Source organism: Mesoplodon densirostris, chromosome 4 (genome assembly GCF_025265405.1).
Source record: "Mesoplodon densirostris isolate mMesDen1 chromosome 4, mMesDen1 primary haplotype, whole genome shotgun sequence".
In the NCBI taxonomy this organism is placed as follows: domain Eukaryota; kingdom Metazoa; phylum Chordata; class Mammalia; order Artiodactyla; family Ziphiidae; genus Mesoplodon; species Mesoplodon densirostris.
Genome location: NC_082664.1, coordinates 86,576,305 through 86,604,083, shown reverse-complemented (window position 1 = coordinate 86,604,083; position 27,779 = coordinate 86,576,305). Strand labels below are relative to the sequence as shown.

At 39.6% G+C, this 27,779-nt stretch overlaps 1 protein-coding gene across 1 annotated transcript in view; it reads left to right on the top strand.

Moving 5' to 3' along the window:
• Nucleotides 1-26,466, top strand: part of EXD1 (exonuclease 3'-5' domain containing 1) — a 41,147-nt gene extending 14,681 nt beyond the window's left edge. The window contains exons 7-12 of the mRNA XM_060098305.1: nt 2,253-2,339; nt 16,356-16,460; nt 16,543-16,623; nt 18,923-19,066; nt 19,783-19,974; nt 25,460-26,466. Of these exons, the coding sequence (XP_059954288.1) occupies nt 2,253-2,339; nt 16,356-16,460; nt 16,543-16,623; nt 18,923-19,066; nt 19,783-19,974; nt 25,460-26,119 (1,269 nt within the window). The 3' untranslated portion in view covers nt 26,120-26,466. The remainder of the gene's footprint in view (nt 1-2,252; nt 2,340-16,355; nt 16,461-16,542; nt 16,624-18,922; nt 19,067-19,782; nt 19,975-25,459) is intronic.
• Nucleotides 26,467-27,779: the final 1,313 nt, after the last annotated feature.

The following is a 27,779-nucleotide window of genomic DNA, read 5'->3' as shown; positions in this document are numbered from 1 at the left end:
GTCGTTAAGTTTTTTGTTTATAAGCAAGCTTATGCTCATGTATGCACAGGTGTATTTTTTAAGAGAGGGTTAGCTTTCAGCAGATTCTTTTTTTTTTTTTTTTTTTTTTTTTTTTTTGCGGTACGCAGGCCTCTCACTGTTGTGGCCTCGCCCATTGCGGAGCACAGGCTCCGGATGCGCAGGCTCAGCGGCCATGGCTCACGGGCCCAGCTGCTCCACAGCATGTGGGATCCTCCCGGACCGGGGCACGAACCCATGTCCCCTGCATTGGCAGGCGGACTCTCAACCACTGCGCCACCAGGGAAGCCCCAGATCCTTTGCTTTTTAAACAGCTTTATTGAGATATAATTCACATGCCATAAAATTTACCAATTTAAAATGTACACTTCACTGGATTTTAGCATATTCACAGAATTGTACATTCATCACCACAGTGAATTTTAGAACATTTTTAATACCCCAAAAGGAAACCCCATATTCCTTAGCCAACACCTCTAATCCCTTCTGAGTACCCCCAGCCCCTGGCAACCGCTAATCTATTTTCTGCCTCTATGAACGTGCCTGTTTAGGACATTTCATATAAATGGGATCATACGATGTGTGGTCATTTGTGATTGGCTTGGCTTCTTTTGCATAGCATAATATTTTCAAGGTTTATCTATGTTATAGCATTTATCAGTATTTCACTTATTTTTGTTGCCAAAAAATATTCCTTTGTATGGATATACCACATTTCATTTATCCTTTCACCATTTGATGGATATTTGGGTTGTTTCTACTTTTTGGCTATTATGAATATTGCTGCTGTGAACATACATATACAAGTTTTTGTGTGGACACGTTTCCATTTCTCTTGGATAGATACTTACAAGTGGAATTGCTGGCTCATGTAATAACTCTGTGTTTAACTTTTTGAGGATTGGCCATACTGTTTTGCAAAGCTGCTGCGCCACTTTACTTTCCCACCAGCAGGGCGTGAGGGTTCCAATTTCTCCACATTCTTACTGACACTATTATCTGTCATTTTAATTATAGCCATCCTAGTGCTGTGAAGTAGTATCTCACTGTGGTTTTGATTTGCATTTCCCTGAAGGCTAATAGTGTTAAGCATATTTTCATGTGTTCATTGGCTATTTCTTTTTTTAATTTTTGTTGGAGTATAGTTGATTTACAATGTTGTGTTAGCTTCAGGTGTACAGCAAAGTTATACCTATACATATATCCACTCTTTTTTAGATTCTTTTCCCATATAGGCTTATTGGCTATTTGTATATCTTCTTTAGAGAAATATCTATTCATTTGCCATTTTAATTGAGTTACAAGAATTCTTTATATATCAACAGATGCTTTAAAGGGTCCATGACAACAACAACAAATAATAGGATAAGAACTTTTGCTCCGGAAATTTAAAGACTTAGTTGGAAATTCTTATCAATAGGGAAATACAGCTTTTGTTCCCAGTTTTGTAGCCTTCTTTTTGATTGAGAATGGAACTGAAGTTCAGTCCCCTTTTTTTATCATTGATGAAAGATACTCAGAATATAGAACACTTTATGCTATGTAAAGGAAGATATTGTGCTAGTGTAAGTTACTTTGCCTTTCTATTCTTGAGTAATTTATCTACCTGTAAAATGGGGAGAATCTTGTGCCATGCAGATATTTTCATGGATTATGCAGTAAAGATTTTAGAATTGTATAATGTTTTGAAATATAATAAGAATATAGATAATAAGAGGACCAGCATGTGTTTCCAGGATACCCCTATTTCAGTTTTAAATAATTTAATGAATCCAAGACTTTAAAGGACCTGTTGAGTCTGTGTTTTTCTCATTCTGAACAGTAGATACTGTGAGACTCAGCCACTGTGTGAGTTCCCTTTAGGTACAGTAAATTGCTGTTCTTCGCATGAGGAATCTTGCCATAAAGACTAGAAACCTTTCACTGTAACATCAGTGGTAACAAAAGGTATCTGAGTTTTCAACTCTTATTAGCATTTGCAATATGAATGATTTATTTTCCAGTTGTGGAATAACTTTGTGAACACTGAAAAGAGGATCATAAGCATTCGATGTGATGTGTGTGTGTGTGTGTGTGTGTGTGTGTGTGAAGCAGACATGTGTTTTGGATTTTGTAAGTTTAAAAAAATGTGATCCACTTTGTTTATTTCTAGCCATTTTACTTGTGCCATTCATGATGTCATAATTGCAACATTTATTTCCTGGAGATTTTTATTTTCTTCCTTTTCTTACCAGATGCTCCACATCAAGAAGCAAAGTGTCCTGAGTGTGGCAGCAGAAGGAGCTAATGTGTGTCGTCATGGGAGACTATGTTGGCTTCAGGTAAAAGATTTCTTAAAACTTTTTATTTTGAAATAATTGTAGATTCACTGGTAAATTTATTTTAATTGTCTTTTTTATGTCACCCCAGTGTCACTGTCCTATAGCTTGTTCGGAATGCCTTTCAATTTTCTTGTACTCAGTTTATTATTTTCAAAGGAAAGAGCTTTAGGACTTCCCTGGGCGTCCAGTGGTTAAGTCTCCTTGCTTCTGGGACTTCCCTGGTGGCTCAGTGGTTAAGAATCTGCCTGCCAATGCAGGGGACATGGGTTCGAGCCCTGGTCAGGGAAGATCCCACATGCTGCAGAGCAACTAAACCCATGTGCCACAACTACTAAGCCCGTCCTCTAGAGTGCGAGCCACAACTAGTGAGCCCGTGTGCCACAGCTACTGAAGCCCACGCTCCTAGAGCCCGTGCTCTGCAGGAAAAGCCACCACAATGAGAAGCCGGCGCTTGTCGCAACTAGAGAAAGCCTGCGCGCAGCAACGAAGACCCAACGCAGCCAAAAATAAATTAAAAAAAAAAAAGACTCCGTGCTCCTACTGCACAGGTTTGATCCCTGTTCCGGGAACTAACATCCTGCATGCTGTGTGGTGCGGCCAAAAAAAAAAAGGAAAGAGCTTTACAATCATTGTTGCTGTCTCTGCTGTCTCAGAGGCTCTACCTGAGGTTTTCTTTCCCAGCTCTGTTCTCTTGCCTTAGACATATGGAGAATCTCTTTTGAAGATTTATTATTTATTTATTTATTGTATTTGTTTTTCGCTGTGTCGGGTCTTAGTTGTGGCACATGGGACCTTCGCTTAGGCATGCAGGATCTTTCATTGCGGTGCACGGGCTCCAGGCTGTGTGGGCTCTGTAGTTTGCGGCATACGGGCTCTCTAGTTGAGGTGTGCGAGCTCAGTAGCTGGTGCACGGGCTTAGTTGCCCCACAGCATATGGGATCTTAGTTCCCTGACCAGGGATTGAACCTGCGTCCCCTGCATTGTAAGGCAGATTCTTTACCACTGGACCACCAGGGAAGTCCCAAAATATGGAGAATTTCTTATCTTTCCTCTGATGGTAGATTTCCACAGTAGATTTCTGCCACATCATTCTCATTTTCCTGGATCAAGGAGATATAGGTGAGGATATCCATTATATCCAAAGAACTTTGTAGTGAGCCTTGAATAGCTAGAGGATGCATAACCACCTTTGGATCAAACTCAGTATCATCAGTATTTAAGGGGGAGTGGGCCAAGAAAGCCAGCTGAATTCCCAATCAATGTCCTCAATCCTTTGAGTGAAGACCTACAGCAGCCTACTGAGAGAATATTTTTATTAGGATTGGCAATCTGCCTTCTTGAACTCTTTCCTCTGGAATGTTTACTTTCTCAAAGGGTAAGTAAGGAATGGAGTTATCAAGCCCAGTTTTGCTCAGGGATTAAATTGCCTCCCTCTTGTTTCATGCACTTTCTAGGTAAACCTTAGCTTTTAGATGACTAGGTTAGAGTTAGCAGCACAAATGCAAATTATTTAAAACAAACCTCCACAAACAACAAAAGCAAAAATTAACAATTTGGACAACATCAAATTAAAAAGCTCAAGATTGATTCAAGATGGCGGAGTAGAAGGACATGCTCTCACTCCCCCTTTCGAGAACACCGGAATCACAACTAACTGCTGAACAGACAGGAAGACACTGGAAATCACCAAAAAAGATACCCCACAGGCAAAGACAAAGGAGAAGCCGCAGTGAGATGGTAGGAGGGGCGCTATCACAATAAAATCAAATCCCATAACTGCTGGGTGGGTGACTCACAAACTGGAGAACACTTATACCACAGAAGTCCACCCACTGGAGTGAAGGTTCGGAGCCACATGTCAGGCTTCCCAACCTGAGGGTCTGAAAATGGAAGGAGGAATTCCTAGAGAATCAGACTTTGAAGGCTAGTGGGATTTGATTGCAGGACTTCAGCAGGACTGGGGGAAACACAGACTCCACTCTTGGAGGGCACACACAAAGTAGTGTGCACATTGGGACCCAGGGGAAGGAGCAGTGACCCCAGAGGAGACTGAAGCAGAACTACCTGCTAGTGTTGGAAGGTCTCCTGCAGAGGCGGGGGCAGCTGTGGCTCACCAAGGGACAAGGACCCTGGCAGCAGAAGTTGTGGGAAGTACTCCTTGGCGTGAGCCCTCCCAGAGTCCGCCATCAGCCCCACCAAAGAGCCGGGTAGGCTCCAGTGTTGGGTTGCCTCAGGCCAAACGACCAACAGGGAGGGAACCCAGCCCCACCCATCAGCAGACAAGCAGATTAAAGTTTTACTGAGCTCTGCCCACCAGAGCAACAGCCAGCTCTACCCATCCACCAGAGGGCAGACAGCAGAAGCAAGAAGAACTACAATCCTGCAGCCTGAGGAACAAAAACCACATTCACAGAAAGATAGACAAGATGAAAAGGCAGAGGGCTATGTACCAGATGAAGGAACAAGATAAAACCCCAGAAAAACAACTAAATGAAATGGAAGTAGGCAGTCTTCCAGAAAAAGAATTCAGAATAATGATAGTGAAGATGATCCAGGACCTCGGAAAAAGAATGGAGGCAAAGACTGAGAAGATGCAAGAAATGTTTAACCAAGATCTAGGAGAATTAAAGAACAAACAGAGACGAGCAATACAATAACTGAAATGAAAACTACACTAGAAGGAGTCAATAGCAGAATAACTGAGGCAGAAGAATGGATAAGTGACCTGGAAGACAGAATGGTGGAATTCACTGCTGTGGAACAGAATAAAGAAAACAGAATGGAAAGAAATGAACACAGCCTAAGAGACCTCTGGGACAACGTTAAACGCAACAACATTCGCATTATAGGGGTCCCAGAAGGAGAAGAGAGAGAGAAAGGACCCGAGAAAATATTTGAAGAGATTATAGTTGAAAACTTCCCTAACATGGGAAAGGAAATAGCCACCCAAGTCCAGGAAGCGCAGTGAGTCCCATACAGGATAAACCCAAGGAGAAACATGCTGAGACACATAGAAATCAAATTGGCAAAAATTAAAGACAAAGAAAAATTATTGAAAGCAGCAAGGGAAAAACGACAAATAACATACAAGGGAACTCCCATAAGGTTAATAGCCGATTTCTCAGCAGAAACTCTAAAGCCAGAAGGGAGTGGCATGATATACTTAGAGTGATGAAAGGGAAGAAGCTACAACTAAGATTACTCTACCCAGCAAGGATCTCATTCAGATTCAATGGAGAAATCAAAAGCTTTACAGACAAACAAAAGCTAAGAGAATTCAGCACCACCAAACCAGCTCTACAACAAATGCTAAAGGAACTTCTCTAGGCAAGAAACACAACAGAAGAAAAGGACCTATAAAAACAAACCCAAAACAATTAAGAAAATGGTAATAGGAACATACATATCAATAATGACCTTAAACATGAACGGATTAAACGCTCCAACCAAAAGACACAGGCTTGCTGAATGGATACAAAAACAAGACCCATATATATGCTATCTACAAGAGACCCACTTCAGACCTAGGGACACATACAGACTGAAAGTGAGGGGATGGAAAAAGATACTCCATGCAAATGGAAATCAAAAGAAAGCTGGAGTAGCAATACTCATATCAGATAAAATAGACTTTAAAATAAAGAATGTTACAAGAGACAAGGAAGGACACTATGTAATGATCAAGGGATCAATCCAAGAAGAAGATATAACAATAATAAATATATATGCACCCAACAGAGGAGCACCTCAATACATAAGGCAACTGCTAACAGCTCTAAAAGAGGAAATTGACAGTAACAGAATAATAGTGGGGGACTTTAACACCTCACTTACACCAATCAACAGATCATCCAAACAGAAAATTAATAAGGAAACAGAAGCTTTAAATGACACAATAGACCAGATAGATTTAATTGATATTTATAGGACATTCCATCCAAAAACAGCAGGTTACACTTTCTTCTCAAGTGCGCACGGAACATTCTCCAGGATAGATCACATCTTGGATCACAAATCAAGCCTCAGTAAATTTAAGAAAATTGAAATCATATCAAGCAACTTTTCTGACCACAATGCTATGAGATTAGAAATCAATTACAGGGAAAAAAATGTAAAAAATACAAACACATGGAGGCTAAACAATACATTACTAAATAACCAAGAGATCACTGAAGAAATCAAAGAGGAAATCAAAAAATACCTAGAGACAAATGACAGTGAAAACACAACGATCCAAAACCTATGGGATGCAGCAAAAGCAGTTCTAAGAGGGAAATTTATAGATGTACAAGCCTACCTCAAGAAACAAGAAAAATCTGAAATAAACAATCTAACCTTACACCTAAAGGAACTAGAGAAAGAAGAACAAACAAAACCCAAAGTTACCAGAAGGAAAGAAATCATAAAGATCAGAGCAGAAATAAATGAAATAGAAACAAAGAAAACAACAGCAAAGATCAATAAAACTAAAAGCTGGTTCTTTGAGAAGATAAACAAAATTGATAAACCATTAGCCAGACTCATCAAGAAAAAGAGGGAGAGGACTCAAATCAATAAAATTAGAAACGAAAAAGGAGATGTTACAACAGACACAGCAGAAATGCAAAGCATCCTAAGAGACTACTACAAGCAACTCTATGCCAATAAAATGGACAACCTGGAAGAAATGGACAAATTCTTAGAAAGGTATAACCTTCCAAGACTGAACCAGGAAGAAACAGAAAATATGAACAGACCATTCACAAGCAATGAAATTGAAACTGTGATTAAAAATCTTCCAACAAACAAAAGTCCAGGACCAGATGGCTTCACAGGTGAATTCTATCAAACATTTAGAGAAAACCTAACACCCACCCTTCTCAAACTCTTCCAAAAAATTACAGAGGAAGGAACACTCCCAAACTCATTCTATGAGGCCACCATCACCCTGACACCAAAACCAGACAAAGATACTACAAAAAAAGAAAATTACAGACCAATATCACTGATGAATATAGATGCAAAAATCCTCAACAAAATACTAGCAAACAGAATCCGACACATTAAAAGGATCATACACCATGATCAAGTGGGATTTATCCCAGGGATGCAAGGATTCTTCAGTATACGCAAATCAATCGATGTGATACACCATTTTAACAAATTGAAGAATAAAAACCATATGATCATCTCAATAGATGCAGAAAAAGCTTTTGACAAAATTCAACACCGAGTTATGATAAAAACTCTCCAGAAAATGGGCATAGAGGGAACCTACCTCAACATAATAAAGGCCATATATGACAAACCCACAGCAAACATCATTCTCAATGGTGAAAAACTGAAAGCATTTCCTCTAAGATCAGGAACAAGACAAGGATGTCCACTCTCACCAACATTATTCAACATAGTTTTGGAAGTCCTAGCCATGTCAATCAGAGAAGAAAAAGAAATAAAAGGGATACAAATTGGAGAAGAAGAAGTAAAACTGTCACTGTTTGCAGATGACATGATACTATATATAGAGAATCCTAAAGATGCCACCAGAAAACTACTAGAGCTAATCAATGAATTTGGTAAAGTTGCAGGATACAAAATTAATGCACAGAAATCTCTTGCCTTCCTATACACTAATGATGAAAAATCTGAAGGAGAAATTAAGGAAACACTCCCATTTACCATTGCAACAAAAAGAATAAAATACCTAGGAATAAATCTACCTAGGGAGACAAAAGACTTGTATGCAGAAAACTATAAGACACTGATGAAAGAAATTAAAGATGATACCAACAGATGGAGAGATATACCATGTTCTTGGATTGGAAGAATCAATATTGTGAAAATGACTATACTACCCAAAGCAATCTACAGATTCAGTGCAATCCCTATCAAATTACCAATGGCATTTTTTATGGAGCTAGAACAAAAAATCTTAAAATTTGTATGGAGACACGAAAGACCCCGAATAGCCAAAGCAGTCTTGAGGGAAAAAAACAGAGCTGGAAGAATCAGACTCCCTGACTTCAGACTAGACTACAAAGCTACAGTAATCAAGACAGTATGGTACTGGCACAAAAACAGAAATACAGATGAATGGAACAGGATAGAAAGCCCAGAGATAAACCCATGCACCTATGGTCAACTAATCTATGACAAAGGAGGCAAGGATATACAGTGGAGAAAAGACAGTCTCTTCAATAAGTGATGCTGGGAAAACTGGACAGCTACATGTAAAAGAATGAAATTAGAACATTCCCTAACACCATACACAAAAATAAACTCAAAATGGATTAGAGACCTAAATGTAAGACTGGGCACTATAAAACTCTTAGAGGAAAACATAGGAAGAACACTCTTTGACATAAATCACAGCAAGATATTTTTTGATCCGCCTCCTAGAGTAATGGAAATAAAAATAGAAATAGGGCTTCCCTGGTGGTGCAGTGGCTGAGAGTCTGCCTGCCGATGCAGGGGACACGGGTTCATGCCCCAGTCCGGGAAGATCCGCGGAGCAGCTGGGCCCGTGAGCCATGGCTGCTGAGCCTGCGCGTCCAGAGCCTGTGCTCCGCAACAGGAGAGGCCACAGCAGTGAGAGGCCAGTGTACCGCAAAAAAAAAAAAAAAAAAAAAAAAAAATGGGGCCTAATGAAACTTAAAAGCTTTTGCACAGCAAAGGAAACCATAAACAAGATGAAAAGACAACCCTCAGAATGGGAGAAAATATTTGCAAATGAATCATCAGACAAAGGATTAATCTCCAAAATATATAAACAGCTCATGCAGCTCAATAGTAAAAAAACAAACAACCCAGTCCAAAAATGGGCAGAAGACCTAAATAGACGTTTCTCCAAAGAAGACATACAGACGGCCAAGAAGCACATGAAAAGCTGCTCAACATCACTATTAGAGAAATGCAAATCAAAACTACAATGAGGTATCACCTCACACCAGTTAGAATGGGCATCATCAGAAAATCTACAAACAACAAATGCTGGAGAGGGTGTGGAGAAAAGGGAACCCTCTTGCACTGTTGGTGGGAATGTAAATTGATAGAGCCACTATGGAGAACTGTATGGAGGTTCCTTAAAGAACTAAAAATAGAATTACCATATGACCCAGCAATCCCACTACTGGACATATACCCAGAGAAAACCATAATTCAAAAAGACACATGCACTCCAGTGTTCACTGAAGCACTATTTACAATAGCTAGGTCATGGAAGCAACCTAAATGCCCATCGACAGACGAATGGATAAAGAAGATGTGGCTCATATATACAATGGAATATTACTCAGCCATAAAAAGGAACGAAACTGTGTCATTTGTAGAGACATGGATGCATCTAGAGACTGTCATACAGAGTGAAGTAAGTCAGAAAGAGAAAAACAAATATCATATATTAATGCATATATGTGGAACCTAGAAAATGGTACAGATGAACCGCTTTGCAGAGCAGAAATTGAGACACAGAAGTAGAGAAAAAAACATATGGACACCAAGGGGGGAAAGTGGCAGGGGGTGTGGGTGGTGGTGGGATGAATTGGGAGGTTGACATGTATACACTGATGTGTATAAAATGGATGACTAATAAGAAAAAAAAATTAAAAATAAACATTAAAACAAAAATTTAAAAGCTCTGCACATTAAAAGAAAGGATCAACAAAATGAAAAGGTAATCTGCGGAATGGGAGAAAATATTTGCAAACCATATAGCTAATAAGGGGTTAATATCCAAAATATATAAGGAACTCATAACAACTCAATAGCAAAAAACAAATAATCTAATTTAAAAATGGGCAGGGGGGCTTCCCTGGTGGCACAGTGGTTAAGAATCCGCCTGTCAATGCAGGGGACACGGGTTCGAGCCTTGGCCCGGGAAGATCCTACATGCCATGGAGCACCTTAGCCCGTGCACCACAACTACTGAGCCTGCACTCTAGAACTCATGTGCCACAACTGCTGAGCCCGTGTGCTATAACTACTGAAGCCCACGCACCTAGAGCCCGTGCTCCACAACAAGAGAAGCCACTGCAATGAGAAGCCTGCACACCACAACGAAGAGTAGCCCCCGCTCGCTGCAACCAGTGAGAGCCCACACACAACAACGAAGACCCAATGTAGCCAAAAATAAATAAATAAATAAATTCATTTAATTTAAAAAAAAAGAGCAGGGACTTCCTTCATGGTCCAGTGGTTGAGAATTTGTGCTTCCACTGCAGGGAGCACGGGTTCAGCCCCTTGTCGGGGAATTAAGATCCCGCATGCTGTGTGGTGTGGCTAGTAAATCAATCAATCAATCAATAAATCAATAAATAAAAATTAAAACAGGCAAAGGATTGGGATAGACAATTTTCCAAAGAAGATATACAAAATGCCAACAGGTACATGAAAAGGTGCTCAACATCACTAATCATCAGGGAAATACAAATCAAAACTACAATGAGAGGGACTTACCTGGTGGTCCAGTGGTTAAGAATTCGCTTTCCAATGCAAGAGACGTGGGTTCAATCCCTGTTCGCGGAACTAAGATCCCACATGCCACGGGGCAACTAAGCCCATGTGCCGCAACTACTGAGACCGCAAGCTCTGGAGCCCGCACACCACAACTAGAGAGAAGCCTGCGTGCTACAACGAAAGATCCTGCATGCTGCAATGAAGATCCCGTGTGCTGCAACGAAGATCCTGTGTGCTGCAACTAAGACCCACAGCAGCCAAAAATAAATAAATAAAATATTTTAAAATATAGCTATCGTTATTTAAAAAAAAACTACAATGAGATATCACCACACACAGGACAGCTGTTATCAAAACGACAAGAGATAAGTGCTGATGAATACATGGGGAAAAGGAAACCTTTGTGCACTGTTGGTGGGAGTGTAAATTGGTGGAGCCACTATGGAAACAGTATGGAGGCTCCTCAAAAAAATTAAAAATAAAACTACCATATGGTTCAGCAATCCCACTTCTGGGTATATATCCAAAGGAAATGAAAACAGGATCTCAGAGAGAGAACTGTATTCCCATGTTCATATCGCAGCATTATTTACAATAACCAATACATGGAAACAACCAAGTGTCCATAGATGGATGAATAGATAAAGAAAATGTGATATATATGTACAATGGAATATTATTCTGCCATAAAAAAGAAGGAAATCCTGCCATTTGTGATGACATGGATGAACCTGGAGGGATTCAGCTAAGTAAAATAAGTTAGACAGAGAAAGACAAACACCGTATGCTCTCACTTGTATGCAGAATCTAAAAAATCCAAACTCATAGAAACAGAGAGTAGAGTAGTGGTTGCCAGGAGTGGGGTAATGGGGGAAATGTATGAAGGTAGTCGAAAGGTACAGCTTCCAGTTATAAGATAAATAGGTTATGGGAATGTAATGCACAGCACTGTAATTATAGATAACAATACTGTATTGTATACTTAAAAGCTGCTAAGAGAGTAGATCTTAAAAGTTCTCACCACACATAGATAACCATGTGAGGTAATAGATATGTTAACTACCCTCATCATAGTAATCCTTTTGCAGTATATACTTACATCAAATTATCATGTTATATACCTTAAACTTACACAATGTTATATGCTAATTTTATCTCAGTAAAGCTGGGGAGGGAGGAAGAAACCAAACCAAAACCTCTCTCTACCAAAACAAAAGGGTGGACTTCCTGGTAATGCAGGCCTAGGCACCTCTAGGTTATTTCCTAATTTGTCCCCTTTTGTTGTCTAGATACCAGAGGGGACATCCAGTTGGTTACAAATATCGTCTTTGTGACTGGAAGCAAATCAATGGGCACGTTTTCTCCCACCAGGTCCTTGGACTTGTATGCTTAATTTTTTTTTTTTTTTTTTGCGGTACGCGGGCCTCTCACTGTTGTGGTCTCTCCCGTCGCGGAGCACAGGCTCCGGACGCGCAGGCTCAGCAGCCATGGCTCACGGGCCCAGCCACTCTGCGGCATGTGGGATCCTCCCGGACCGGGGCATGAACCCATGTCTCCTGCATCGGCAGGCGGACTCTCAGCCACTGCGCCACCAGGGAAGCCCCAGCCTATTATATTTTTAATAGCTCCCAGTAGTTGAGGATGTGCCAAGACCTGTCAGTGTCCTAAAGGGGAGGATCTCAGCACATAGACTCAGGGTGACTGGAAGTGAGACCCTCAGGCATCAGTTTTTTAAGTATGCAAATATGTACATTCCTGTGGGACCACAAGCATAAACCTTGCTGGCCACCAGAGCCAGGCAATCTGGAGGTGTCCCCTGAGCAGCAGTTGCAGAAATCAGGGCTCCAGATGAGTGTCAAAGCTCTTTTCTGGGTGATATAGGTGAACTGGAGCAAGGGAGAGCGTCAAGATGGAGTCCACAGCTTATGTTCCTTGAGAGCAACTCCATAGGCCACTAATGTGTACCAATCCTGAAGCCTACCTCTCAGGCTGAAGCTCCAGGATGAGCGAAGAGCCCTCCTTCACAGAAAGACTGGAGAGTGTGCCCCAGTCCACTGTCTGTGCAGTGCCCTAGGGGTGGTAGCCTGCCAAGAACTGTCCCTCCAATTGCTACAGTCCCACAAGACCCAGGAATACAAGCCACCCTGGCCACCAGAGCCATGCCATCAAGGGGTGTCCTCTGGTAGCATCCTCAAGAACCAGGGAACCAGACACAAAAAAAGTACAGAGGCAACTACTTTTAACATGTTGAAATGTGTCTATTTTCCTTTTTTGATAATATGCTTATTGCTCTCTCTTTATTCATCAGTTTTACAAATTATTAACTTTTATTATGCTAAACAAAGATTTTGCTCACTTATAGCACCCACACCTCCCTAGAGCCTCCCAGTTTAGTTATATCCCAGTTTTAAAATATTTTATTTTTATACAATTTTTAAAGGTTACTTTCCACTTACGTTATCACAAAATTGTTGGCTGTATTCCCCATGTTGTACAATACATCCTTGAGCCTATATTACACTCAATAGCATGTACCTCCCACTGCCTCACCCCTATATTCCCCCCACCACTGGTAACCACTAGTTTCTTCTCTATATCTGTGAGTCGGCTTCTTTTTTTTATATTCACTCATTTGTTGTATTTTTTAGATTCCACATATAAGTGATATCCTACAGTATTTTTCTTTCTCTGTCTGACTTATTTCACTTAGCATAATGTCCTCCAAGTCCATCCATGTTGCTACAAATGGCAAAATTTCATTCTTTTTTATGGATGAGTAATATTCCATTGTATATATACACCACATCTTCTTTATCCCTTCATCTGCTGATGAACACTTAGGTTGTTTCCATGTCTTGGCTATTGTAAGTAATGCCGCTGTGAACATTGGGGTGTGTGTATGTTTTCAAATTAGTGTGTTTGTTTTTTTTGGGGGGGGGAAGTTATATCCCAATGTTTGGTTAAGACAGGATTCAGGCTATATGTGATTATGGCTATGTAACCATTGCTCCTTGTTGGGCCAGTAAGATTGTTTCTTTTCTTGCCCAACTTTTTGTTTTTCATAGAATTGATAATTGCCTCATCTTACTAGCTTTGTTTTCCTTTCATTTGTAACGAAGCCTTCCCATATTTTCCCCTCAGTGTAGTTTTTCACATGCTTACATCTATCCTGATAATCTGTGCTGCATCTTTATCTTGAAGCCATCTTCCCTGGAGCCCTCTATCCTCCTGTTCCAATACAGGCTGGTGGTACCAAGCTGGAAGCTACAAGGGAAAAGGTCTGGAGGCTCACAATTGTGTGCAGACTCATTTTTCAGTCCATTACCAAACCTCTGCCCTCTTCTATATCTTATATTCCCAACCCTAGAGCCTCCCTTGTTGGATTTATCCAGAGAATGTATCTTCTGTCCTCTGTGGGAGTGGGAAGGGATAACTTGGAAGCTTACTTCTTCACATACAGACCTCCAGCCTATCCCTCTATTTCCAGCTCCTCACTGTCCTCAGTATCTGTCACCTTTAATTCCTAAACCTTTATTTTCATTTTGTGTTTCTTTCTTTGTTCTGTTTTTTCTAATCTGCTTTCTTTCTGTCAGTATTTCCCACTGCTTTTCTTTTTTTTTTTTCTTTTTTGGCTGAATTGGGTCTTCATTGCTACGCACGGGCTTCCTCTAGTTGAGGCGAGCTGGGGCTACTCTTCATTGCGGTGCGCGAGCTTCTCATTTGCGGTGGCTTCTCTTGTTGCAGAGCACAGGCTCTAGGTATGTGGGCTTCAGTAGTTGTGGTGCATGGGCTCAGTAGTTGTGGCTCACGGGCTCTAGAGTGCAGGCTCAGTAGTTCTGGCACACGGGCTTCGTTGCTCTGTGGCATGTGGGATCTTCCCGGACCAGGGCTTGAACCCGTGTCCCCCACACTGGCAGGTGGATTCTTAACCACTGCGCCACCAGGGAAGTCCCTCCCACTGCTTTTCTTTAACTTTAAATTATTTAAATGTTTAACCTTCATCTGTGGTCAGATATTTTCAGGTATAATATTATGTCTTAAGGTATTATGTCTTTTTAAGAGTCTTAAGGGTATTTTTGGTCCTTTGGCCTACTTCTCAGGGCTGTTTCTGGGAATCTATCCTAAATAATTCAAAACATGAAGAAAATTTTTTGTGAGAACCTATTCATTTTGGCATCATTTATAGTGGTGAAAAATCAGAAGCCACTTAGTTAACAGTAGCAGACATTACAGTACATTTGATAGATCTTATGTGGCTGTCAAAATCGATGACAAATGCATCATAGAAAAATGTTTGAAAGTTTATGAAAAGAAGTGGGATATAGATTTGAATGCATATTATTAGAGTGTTATACATTTTTATATGAAAAAATGGAAGGGGGTGTTGTGTGGCATGATGCACTGATTCACTGAAGAGATGGATAACAGCTGTCTATGTGCCTGACTCTGTTCTAGTGGTTGCTTCAGTTACGAGTGGTGAATCTGACATAATCTCTTCTTTCACAGAGTTTACAGTCTAGCAGAGAATTATTTTCCAAACTTCTATAATGTGTCTATTCAATTTTTACAATTAAAGAGGTAGAGGAAAAGCAGGGATTGACTATTTCAGGTGTCAAATTTTGGCAAACAACGTGAAAGATCTGAGAATGGGTGCCTGGTAGGCCTGGTAATTGTAGCTGTATCAATAGTTAGCTCCTGAAATGACAAAGATGGTATCTGACTGTCCTGTGGCTGGCTGTCTAGACCTATTTGGATCTGTTCTTGCCTTCATTCTTTGATTCAGTAGATTATCCAGCTGTACAGCCTCCGTGATTTTTATGATCAGAAACAACCTAGAATACTTATAATTGTATAAAATTGATCAAAATGACAGTATTTCACATCCTACCATTTGTGCCAGTGTATTTGTTGCCTGTTTTAAACTGCTAGAGAAGAGGGATCTTCTCTTATGGGTAATTTTATGTAACACCCAACACAATCATGCATATTATGGAACTCAGAGAAATAGCCTTTGGTGTTATCGAGAGTGAAACATTGTTCATTTCCCTTAAACCTATAATCCCTGGATTTTAGAATGCCACAGGTGAGACATAAAACATTAAAGAAAAAAAAAGCTAAAGGCTAAACTACTAGCTTGTCCTTTTCTTTCCTTTTAAAAATCACAGTGATAGTGTTTTTGTGTTTTGCTTTTTTTTACTTAAGGTAAATTTAAACCTGTTTTCCCTGAGAATCAATGAGTGCCTATTGTTTACTTTAAAGATGAGGCTGTTAAATATTTTTCACATGCCTTTCTTTGTTGTTGTTTTTGTTTTTGTTTTGCGGTACATGGGCCTCTCACTGTTGTGGCCTCTCCCGTTGCGGAGCACAGGCTCCAGACGCGCAGGCTTAGCAGCCATGGCTCACGGGCCCAGCCGCTCTGTGGCACATGGGATCTTCCCAGACTGGGGCACGAACCCATGTCCCCTGCATCGGCAGGCAGACTCTCAACCACTGCACCACCAGGGAAGCCCTCACATGCCTTTCTTGATCCTCAGATCCCCTTCCCTAGTTCGTTCTTATGTGTGTCTGGATGGTCTGTTGTAGGTGGCCACAAATAGCCGAGTTTACTTATTTGACATTTTCCTTCTGGGAAGTCGTGCTTTCATCAATGGACTTCAGATGGTATTAGAAGACAAGAGAATTTTGAAGGTGAGTGTGTAAGTTGGTTCATCTGCTAGTAAGAATAACAGCCAGGTTCTAATAACTCTCTCTCTGTCTTCTGATTCCTTAGGTTATCCATGATTGTCGTTGGCTTTCTGATTGCCTCTCTCATCAGTATGGAATTTTGCTGAATAATGTCTTTGACACCCAGGTACATGCAGGGAAACACTGGAATCAATGCAGTGTATATAGCTCCTGTAGAAAATAGGCCTTGTCTGATGAATGATTGAAAGCCTTGTGTGTGCCTCATTCCTGCCCACTTCTCATGTAAGATGTTTGTACAATATGTGAGAACATTTGGTGCACTGAGGAAGTACTGGAGAGAAGTTACTTATAATTATTTAGGGTTTTTTCCCTTCATTTTGCTCCAGAAATTTTCAAATAAGAAGCAAGCTCCATAGATTCAGAAACTCAAACAATTTTGGGGTCATTTGGAAATCTGACATGGATTCTTACTGTGAGGTGGACAGTCAGTCATGTCTATGCCTTTACCACATATGTATCAGTTAAGGCTAATGGCTAATTGGCATCTAGCTCAGGGATGCAGGTTGTCCTAGATGTTCCCCCAAAGCCTATACTGGCCCCAGATAGCCTGAAGATAAGTGGTTTTTCTCTGATCTAAAGGACCTAGAGGGCTTCCCTGGTGGCACAGTGGTTAAGAATCCGCCTGCCAATGCAGGGGACATGGGTTCGAGCCCTGGTCCGGGAAGATGCCACATGCTGCAGGGCAACTAAGCCCATGCGCCACAACTACTGAACCTGCGCTCTAGAGGAGAGGCCGCAAGCCACAACTACTGAGCCCGCATGCCACACTACTGAAGCCTGTGCGCCTAGAGCCCATGCTCCGCAACGAGAAGCCACTGCAGTGAGAAGCACGTGCACCGCAACGAGGAGTAGCCCCCACTCGCCGCAACTAGAGAAAGCCCGCACACAGCAACAAAGACCCAACGCAGCCAAAAATAAATAAATTTATAAAAATAATAAATAAATAAGTAAATAAATAAAGGACCTAGAGAAATGAGAAATTCCCAGATTATACTAGATCTGGGTTTCTGGTTTGGCTGTAAGAGCCATAAACCCACTAGTTTTCATTATGTATTCTTTAAGTTGTTCTATTCTTCTAGGTTAATGCCATGAAAGGGAGATCTTGAATATATAAACCTAGAGCCTTTGGAGAGGCATTAAAATAATGAGTTAGCCAATTATTTTTTAACAGAAATTACTAAAAGTTCAACTTTATGTTATTGTATGTGGTTTAAGTTTGCTCTTTATGTATTTGATTATAATGAACTTTGTGCCACTTCTCTTGTCTACATGTTCCTTTGGGTCTTCTTTCAAGAGCGTTCACTATATAGAGATTGCTTCTATGCTTACTCCAAAATGTAAGACAATTGCTCATTGTTCCCTTGAGGCCATCAGGCTTCTTGATTAGACCTCGTATGTATTGTCTAATAAAGACATTGGCATATCTTTCCATATTTTTCTTTTCAAATTTTCATAGTACAAGAAGCAGGAATTCAGAATTATTTCAATTTGTCTTCCTTTAACACAGTGTATTAGTTTCCTATTGCTGTTGTAACTAATCACCACAAATTTTGTGGCTTAAAACATAAATTTACTCTCTTACAGTTCTGGAGGTCAGACGTCTGAAATCATTTGCACTGGGTGAAAGTCAAGGTGTCAGCAGGGCTGGTTTCTTCTGGAGGCTCTGAGAGGACAGTCTGTTTCCTTGCTTTTCAGCTTTCACCTGTGTTCTTTGGCTTGTGGCTCCTCCCATCTTCACAGTGCACCAATCTCTGCTTTCATCATCACATCACCTTCTCTTCTGACTGTAGTAAAATCTCCCTCTGCCTCGTCTTATAAGAATACTTGTGATTACACTTAGGGCCCATCTGGATAATTCAAGTTAATCTCCCTATCTCAATATCCTTAACTAATCACAGCAGCAAAGTCCATTTCGCCATTTAAGATAACATTCACAGGTCCAGGAATTAGGATGTGGATATATTTGGGGGCTGTTCAGCCTACCACACACAGACAAATAATGATTCCAATTCTTAATTTTATTAGCTTTCCTTACCAGAACTTTACCAGAGTTGCTAATAAGTAGAAGTAATTCTTTAATTTTATCTTCCTTTCCCCATTCCTTGAAGGCACCAAAGAGTAATAAATAATCATAAGGCAGGCAAATAAAAGAAGTGGAAAAGAAAATAGACAGGGACACATTAAAGTTGGGTGATCCTTTTTCTTTTTCTTTTTTTTCCTAATTTTTCAGAATAAGATAACCTAACAACTTTAAATTTTCTAATGGCATTGTCTATCATGTGGGTCCTTGGGAAAAATGGTATTTAAAGATGTTTCTCTAAATGTATTTCTGCTATTTCTGTCATGAGATAGCTCTCTGTATATATCCTACAGACTGGTCTGTTTGTCTTTTTTTAATGCCACAGGTAGCAGATGTCCTTCAATTTTCCATGGAAACAGGCGGCTTTCTTCCAAACTGCATTAGTACTTTACAGGAGAGTTTAATCAGACACCTTAAAATAGCCCCTAAATATCTCTCCTTTCTGGAAGAGAGACAAAAACGGATTCAGGTGAGTATTAATGTATGTCCCATATAACATTAATATTTTCAAGTGTCTTGTGAGTGGGATTATCAGCATATTATATAGAGAAATGACAGCTGCTGTGTAAGCTTATGAACATTGCCAAAATCTTAGTTGTTCCAAATGGGAACAGTTTGTGGTCTCAAGTGGAAAAAAGCCAGCATCCAGATTTGTTGGTTATCAATTAAAAAGTACTCTGAAATAAATTTTCAATTGGACAAGTGGGGATTTTATTGGGAATTTGGATTAAGGCAGTGGAACAAAAATCATGCTGATTATTTCTCCCAAAGTAAGATAGATTTTCTTCAGCTTCTAATAGCCTTGCATGCAAACTTAGGTCATGACCGTATTGGCTGCAGTTTGGCCGTATAATCTAATCAGTCCTGCTGCCTCCAGTTTTGAATGAGAAGCCCTGATCTCTCTCTCTCTCTCTCTCTCTCTCTCTCTCTCTCTCTCTCTTCTTCCCTCCCTCCCTCCCCATGTCTTTCCCCCATCACATACACACATTCACTGTATACACACAATAAGTGTGTGTATGTGTATTTGTGTATATTCTCAGAAGGCTAGCCATAGTGTGAAAGTAGAAGGTAATAATTGAAGAAAATGACAGTAATGGTGATTTAAGTTAAGCAGCACTTAGATAAACCATTATTTTCTTTAAAGATTTGCTTACTATTCAGAGAAAATTGTTTTGGTGTCTCTAGGAAAACCCAGAACTATGGTTCACACGACCTCTTTCACCCTCTTTGCTAAAAATTTTGGCCCTGGAAGCTACCTACCTGCTCCCGCTTCGCTTGGTACTCCTAGATGAAATGATGTCTGATCTAACTACCCTGGTGGACGGGTACCTAAACACCTACCGAGAAGGGTCTGCAGACTGGCTGGGAGGCATGGAGGTAGGTGCCACTCTCTGTGGCTGTGTTTTCAGGACCTCTGTGTCCTCATGGGGGCCACAGTGATACCCACTCTTCACAGCTGCACCAAATTTCTTTCAGCAGGCTTGATGATAAATATTCTTGAAGCGGCTATAGCTTGGGCTTAATTCAGCTCCTTAAGCACTTTTTTACAATATATATATATTTTTATGATCACTGACATTTATTTCATATGATGCAACTGGTGATGTGTATTTCAATAAAACTAAAAGTTGGTGTGCTAGAAGTCCTAACTCCTTTCTTAAATATTGTACCAATTTTCTCACAATATTAAGTTATGTTTCCAGTAAATATATCTTTCAAAGAGAGGGTAAATTTCATTAGCTATTTTTATGAAGCCAGCACAATATAAGAAAACTTACATTGTTGGCAAACTATTGCATTAGACCAAATCTGGCCCATGGCCTATTTTTGTAAAGCTCACAAGCTAAGAATGATTTTTATAGTCTTAAATGATTGTTAAAAAAAAAAAAGTATGCAAAAGCCATGTTTGTGGCTTACAAAGCCTAAAATGTTTACTATTTGACTCCTTACATAAAAAGCTCACAGGCTACTGCTAAAAACAATTCTCATTTAGGAATACTGATGCAAAATCCTAAATAAAATAATAGCATTTTTGGTACAAACTCCACTTAGATGTATTATACTTTTCTATTAATGTGTCTCTGGATTCTAGTTACAAGCATGGTTTAATATTATATTAATATCTATTAATATTTAATATTATATTAAATTCTGTATTTTATTAGGGCCAAGAAAGTCTTATGATTATCTCATAAATGCTGAAAAAGTTATTTTGTAACTTTTTTATATTTTGCTCTCACTGTTTAACAAGAAAAGAGCAATGTAAAAATCCTTTCGTAGTTTGCTTGATTGGAGAATTTTAATGTTTTTCATTTATCATTGTAAAGCCAAGGACAGTTTTTTAACTTTTTAATATTTTGTTCTCACTGTTTATTGCTGAAAAAATTTGATAGTATTCTATATACATTATTGATTAAAGTTGGAATAGGTACTTTAACATGATAAAACATATATCTCAGGCAAGAAGACTACCTAATATTTGATTGGGAACATCAATATCAAGAAATATACAGAAATGGTGACTATCACCACTACTTTAATACAGAAATGGTGACTATCACCACTACTTTAGTAGTTTCTGAAGCTATTAGCCAGTGAGGTTAGAAAAAAAAGATGAACTATAAAAATTGAACAGGAGGAATAGGAATGATGACTTGCCTATGATATACCTGAATACTGAAGAGAATCAATTGAAAAAGACTGCCACAAACAAAAAGGCAGTTTAGTAAAATGGGTACAAATATAACATAAAACTTAATAGCTTTCCTATATCCCTGTGTACAACTACAGAATATAATGGGGGGAAAATTCATTTATAATTGTAACAAAAAATAGATTATCTAGAAATAAATCTAACAAGAAATGTGAAATACAGAGATGAAAAAAATGTTAAAGTATTACTGAATGGCGTAAAAGAGGACTTAACTGAATGGGGACACTAAGTATTTTTGGCAATCAGTTATTCCTAAATTAACTTTTTAAAAAAAATTTATTTATTATTTATTTTTTTGGTTGCATTGGGTCTTTGTTGCTGTGCGCGGGCTTTCTCTAATTGCATCGAGCGGGGGCTACGCTTCGTTGCGGTGCGCGGGCTTCTCATTGCGGTGGCTTCTCTTCTTGTGCACAGGCTCTAGGTGCGGGGGCTTCAGTAGTTGTGGCATGTGGGCTCAGTAGTTGTGGCTCGTGGGCTCTAGAGCGCAGGCTCAGTAGTTGTGGCGCACGGGCTTAATTGCTCCACGGCATGTGGGATCTTCCTGGACCAGGGCTCAAACCCGTGTCCCCTGCATTGGCAGGCGGGTTCTTAACCACTGTGCCACCAGGGAAGCCCCCTAAATTAACTTTTAAATTTAACTTTCTTTTAAGAAAAATGCTAGGGGCTTCCCTGGTGGTGCAGTGGTCGAGAGTCCGCCTGCCGATGCAGGGGACACGGGTTCGTGCCCCGGTCCGGGAGGATCCCACATGCCGCGGAGTGGCTGGGCCCGTGAGCCATGGCTGCTGAGCCTGTGCGTCCGGAGCCTGCGCTCCGCAAGGGGAAAGGCCACAACAGTGAGAGGCCCACGTAACGCAAAAAAAAAAAAAAAAAAAAAGAAAAATGCTAAAGCCATAATTACTTTGGCAAACTGTGATTATAGTGTTTATAGAGATAAATAAGCATAAATAAGAATAGTCCTGTCAGATATTAAAACATATTATATGTCTACACTAAATATGAGCGGTACATGTATAGGCAGATCGATGGAATAGAGAACCCAGAAATAGATCTCATATATATCAGTAATGGTTGAGATAAAGGTAAAATTTCCAGTCAGTGAGAAAAAGATATGTATTTAGTAAATGGCCTCAGGCAATTGACTAACCACTGTGGGGGAGAAGAATCAGAGTTGGATTGTTACCTCTTTCTGCTACACCAAAATAAATCCCATGGATCAAGTATTTATGTAAGAACTAGAATTATAAAAGTATTGGAGGGGCTTCCCTGGTGGCGCAGTGGTTGAGAGTCCACCTGCCGATGCAGGGGACACGGGTTTGTGCCCCGGTCCGGGAAGATGCCACATGCCGCGGAGCAGCTAGGCCCGTGAACCATGGCCGCTGAGCCTGCGCGTCCGGAGCCTGTGCTCCACAACGAGAGAGGCCACAACAGTGAGAGGCCCGCCTAAAAAAAAAAAAAAAAGTATTGGAAAAGAAGTATTGGGACTTCCCTGGTGGCCCAGTGGCTAAGACTCCACACTCCCAAAGCAGGGGGCCCGGGTTCCATCCCCGGTCAGGGAACTAGATCCCACATGTGGCAATGAAGATCCTGTATGCTGCAACTAAGACCCAGCGCAGCTAAATAAATAAGTAAATAAATATATATTATATTTAAAAAAAATTTTTTTTGCGATACGCGGGCCTCTCACTGTTGTGGCCTCTCCCGTTGCGGAGCACAGGCTCTGGACGCGCAGGCTCAGTGGCCATGGCTCACGGGTCCAGCCGCTCCGCGGCATGTGGGATTCTCCTGGACCGGGGCACGAACCCGCATCCCCTGCATCGGCAGACAGACTCTCAACCACTGCGCCACCAGGGAAGCCCAATAAATAAATATTTTTTCAAAGTATTAAAAGAAAATTATGTCACAGTAGGGAATATGTCCCCTCCCCCAACTTTACTGAGGAATAGTTGACAAAATTAATTGTGTATATTTAAAGTGTACATTGTGATGATTTGATATACATTGTGGAATGATTACCAAGATCAAGATAACTAACATCCATCACCTCATAGCTAACTTTTTTTTATGTAGTGAGAATGCTTAAGATCTACTCTCAGAAACTTACAAGTATATAATACTGAACTATTAACTGCAGTAACCATGCTGTGCATTATATCCTCAGAACTTATTCTTCTTATAACTGAAAGTTTGTACCCTCTGACCTACATCTCCCCATTTTCCTCTCCCTCAACCCCTGGGAACCCCCATTCTATTCTCTGTTTTTATGAAATCAGATTTTTGTTTTTGTTTTTTAAGATTTCATATATAAGTGATACTGTGCAGTATTTGTCTTTGTCTGGCTTATTTCACTTAGCATAATACCCTCCAAGTTCAAACATATTGTTGCAGATGGCAGGACTGCCTTCTTTTTTATGGCTGAATAATATTCTATTGTATAGAATATTGTATTGCATAATATATATACATCACATCTTTATCCATTTATCTGTTGATAGACACAGGTTGTTTACATATTGTGACTATTGTGAATTATGATGCAGTGAACAAGGGAATGTACATATCTCTTTGCGATCCTGTTTTCATATGCTTCAGATGTGTACCCAGATGTGGGATTGCTCGACCATATAATAGTTCTATTTTTAATTTTTTGAGGAACATCCACGTTGTTTTCCACTGTTTTCCATGGGAATGTAAATTGCATCAAGCATATGAGTTCCCTTTTCTCCACATTCTCACCAACACTTGTTATCTGTCTTTTTGATAATAGCCATCTTAACAGGTGTCAGTAACACCTCATTGTGGTTTTGATTTGCATTTCCCTGGAAACTAGTGACTTCCAGCACCTTTTCATGTACCTGTTGGCCATCTAAATATCTTCTTTGGAAAATTATCTATTCAGGTCCTTTGCTCACTTTTAAATTAGAGTATTTGCTTTTTTTGCTATTGAGTTGTATGAGGAAATGCTTTTCTGTGCAACACAGAAATACTCTGAACTCATAAAAGATGAATAAATATGACTTTAAAATTTTTGTATGGCGAAAATACTGTGAACAAAGTCAGAGGGCAAGCAACCTAGGAAAAATTATTTGCCTCATGTAACAAAGAGGACATTTTCTTAATATATTCTTTACTGTAGCATTTATGTAATGACAAAATACTGAAGACAACCCAAATATCCATCCACAAGGGTTTGGTTAAACAAACTATGGTATATCCATACAGCCATTAAAATTGCCAATATGGAAAAATCTCCAAGACATATTTTTTAGTTGGAAAAATCAAGAAGAAGAAGAATATATAATATTATGTAACCATTTGTATAAAATAATTTTAGAAACAGTTATCAAAATAAAAAGTTGGGGGAAAAATAAAAATTGAAAAATGTAATCCAATGAATAGATAAATATTTAGTAAGGGATCATATATGCAAAGACTGTCTCTGGAGGCTACAGAAGAAGCTGCTTTTAGAGGATGCACCTGCTAAGGCAGTTGGGGCGAGGTTGGAATGGACCCTTACTTTCATTGTATAATCTTTATACATACACACATGCACAACATACACACAAAATTGGATTAAAAATATTTAAATTACTTGAAAAATAGTACTACTATAGCTGAAGACACTAGAGGGTGCTATAAGAACACATTTGAATAGACCCTTGCTTGCCAAATACTAAGTGTAGTAGAAGTGATTTTAAAGTGATTTTAAGAAAAAAAATGTCATGAAGAACCTAGGGGTAAGACAGGAATAAAGACACAGACCCACTAGAGAATGGACTTGAGGATACGGGGAGGGGGAAGGGTAAGCTGTGACAAAGTGAGAGAGTGGCATGGACATATATACACTACCAAACGTAAAATAGATAGCTAGTGGGAAGTAGCCGCATAGCACAGGGACATCAGCTCAGTTCTTTGTGACCACCTAGAGGGGTGGGATAGGGAGGGTGGGAGGGAGGGAGACGCAAGAGGGAAGAGATATGGGAACATATGTATATGTATAACTGATTCACTTTGTTATAAAGCAGAAACTAACACACCATTGTAAAGCAATTATACTCAAATAAAGATGAAAAAATAAATAAATAAAGTGATTTTAAGGACCATGTTCAGAAGTTTAGTTATAGTAGACTTGTGTTCATTTTCTTTTCTTAGCGTACCTGTATGGAGCTCCCAGAGGAACTGCTTCAACTGAAGGACTTCCAGAGACAGCGCAGAGAGAGAGCTGCAAAAGAATATAGAGTAAATGCACAGGGACTCCTAATAAGGACAGTACTACATCCAAAGAAATCTATGACAGAGACAGCAGGGAAAGAGGGAAAAGTAAGAGGTTTCTTACTTTGTAAAAATTCTAGGCTAGGTAAAGCTCCAAATTTTACATCTCACAAGGATGTAAATTTGCTAAAAGAAGAATCTAAGAGTAAGCAAACCACAGCGGAACCTCAACATCTACCTCCCATAAAGGAAGAAGTCAGTGAAGATTCCAGTAACAAACGAATTTGCCCTGAGTCAGAGGGGTTTAAGGACCAGAGAATAACTCAAAAAGAATACCTCAAGATACCTAAACAAGAGTTTCAGACAAATTTATCTTTAAAAGAGGAGATAGAACAGTTACTGATGGTGGAAAACAAGGAAGATCTAAAATGTACAAAACAAGATGTTTTAGTGTCTCCTTCCCTTCCTCAGGAAACCAGAGTGTCTCCAAGTGACATTTTTCATCCTTTTAGAAAAGCTGTGCTTCCCACACTTCCTCCCTGCCCAGTTTTGGAGAAGACTGATTCCTGGATAAATCCAGATTCTCCCAATTTGCCTTAGAGATCTGCAGTTTGTTCTTGAGGCCAATAAAGGTGGCTTATTTCCTCTGCCATCAAGGCCTTCCTCAGTGCTTAAGTTTCTTGTATTGTAAATTAGTCACAGGCTTTGGGGGAAATTATATCCTTTTGCTTACTCCTATATTCTTGGAATTTGATTAGGATGGGGATGAATAAGTTAAAGAATGGAAGAAGTAAATGTTCTGATTATGTCACTGTGTAGAAATGTTCCCTGTGGCCAGACTGAATTATTTCTCGTAGTTTGGGTTTAAAGGATTTGAAGAAGGGAAAAATTTTGGACTTAGTGTCTGGAAGAATCTATACTTAAAATTTTTTGTTGTTTTTTCTGATTTGAAGGGTGTTGGTAAAACTCTTAGCCATAAGTTTAAAAATATTAGTACCTGACAACTTTACCTGTACTTTTTTCCTTTTTAGAGTATTACCTTTGTCAATTATACCTCAATAAAGATGAAAAATATTAACTTTATTTTTGAATTTTAAATGTTTGGTCTGTCTTATGTCATAGACAAACAACAGTTTATGTTATTACAGGAATCAGTATCCCAGTTTTAATTCCTTTTCATTCCATTTACTTTTAGAGAGTTTTGTCCATTTCCCTAACAAAGCAGGGCCTTCTTTAGAGTATGTCTATTATGTAAACTTGAAGTTTGATTCCACTCTATTTGCCCAGAGTTGGTATGCCTTCTTAGGGTGAAAGGAAGGTAGCCTGTACTGAGCCCTTTTTATGTTGAATACTTGCAAGTTGCTCATTCTTTTGTGTATAATAACCAGTAAACCTGTCTGGTATTAGGTTATCTCTCACTTTTCTTCATTGGGTCAGGGTAGGGATAAATTGGAATGTGTCTGGATTTCTAGGTCTAGAATCCAGTGGGAAATCTGTACCTTTTTTTTTTTTTTTTTTTTTTTTTTTGCGGCGCTGCATGGCCTGTGGGATCCTAGTTTCCTGACCAGGGATGGGACCTGGGCCACATCAGTGAAAGCACCAAGCCCTAACCATTGGACTGCCAGGGATTCCCTAGAAATCTGTAATTTGACTGTTATACAGGCCTCTACTACTTAGGGGAGACAGGGACAGTCTATAATTAGGAACATCCTTGTCTGTGCTCATAGATTCTATCATGAGTACCACTTAAAGAACAGCTGTGTCTTCCAAATCCCAGAGCCCAGATCTGGTCTAAGCTTAAGATGAAGGCAAGACTAAGAACAGTCAGCTCAGCCCTGCAGTTGCTGTCCCTCACTTTGTCCATAGTTTAGAAGGTCATTGGAGGCCAAGGTGGTTTCTGGTTCATCCTGGGTGAATGTGTTTTCAGGTTGAGCTCAGAAAGTGGTTAATCTAGGTTTACTCTGGGAAGGGCATGAATTTCTGTGAAATTCATAGAATTGATTTAGCTTCTTATGGAACCATACCACACACAATTTTTATACATACATACATGTAAATATACAGGCTACAAAGAAAAATGTGATTTTCTTCATATTTAAAAAAAGGATTCTTCTTTCATTATGTATTTTGTGACTAATAAAGAACAACAGGATTCTGTTGGACCTTTGCTGTGCTGCTCAATATGGTAGCTATATGTGGCTACTGAAATTTAAAATTAAATTGATTAAGATGAAATAAAATTAAGAATTCAGTTCCTCAG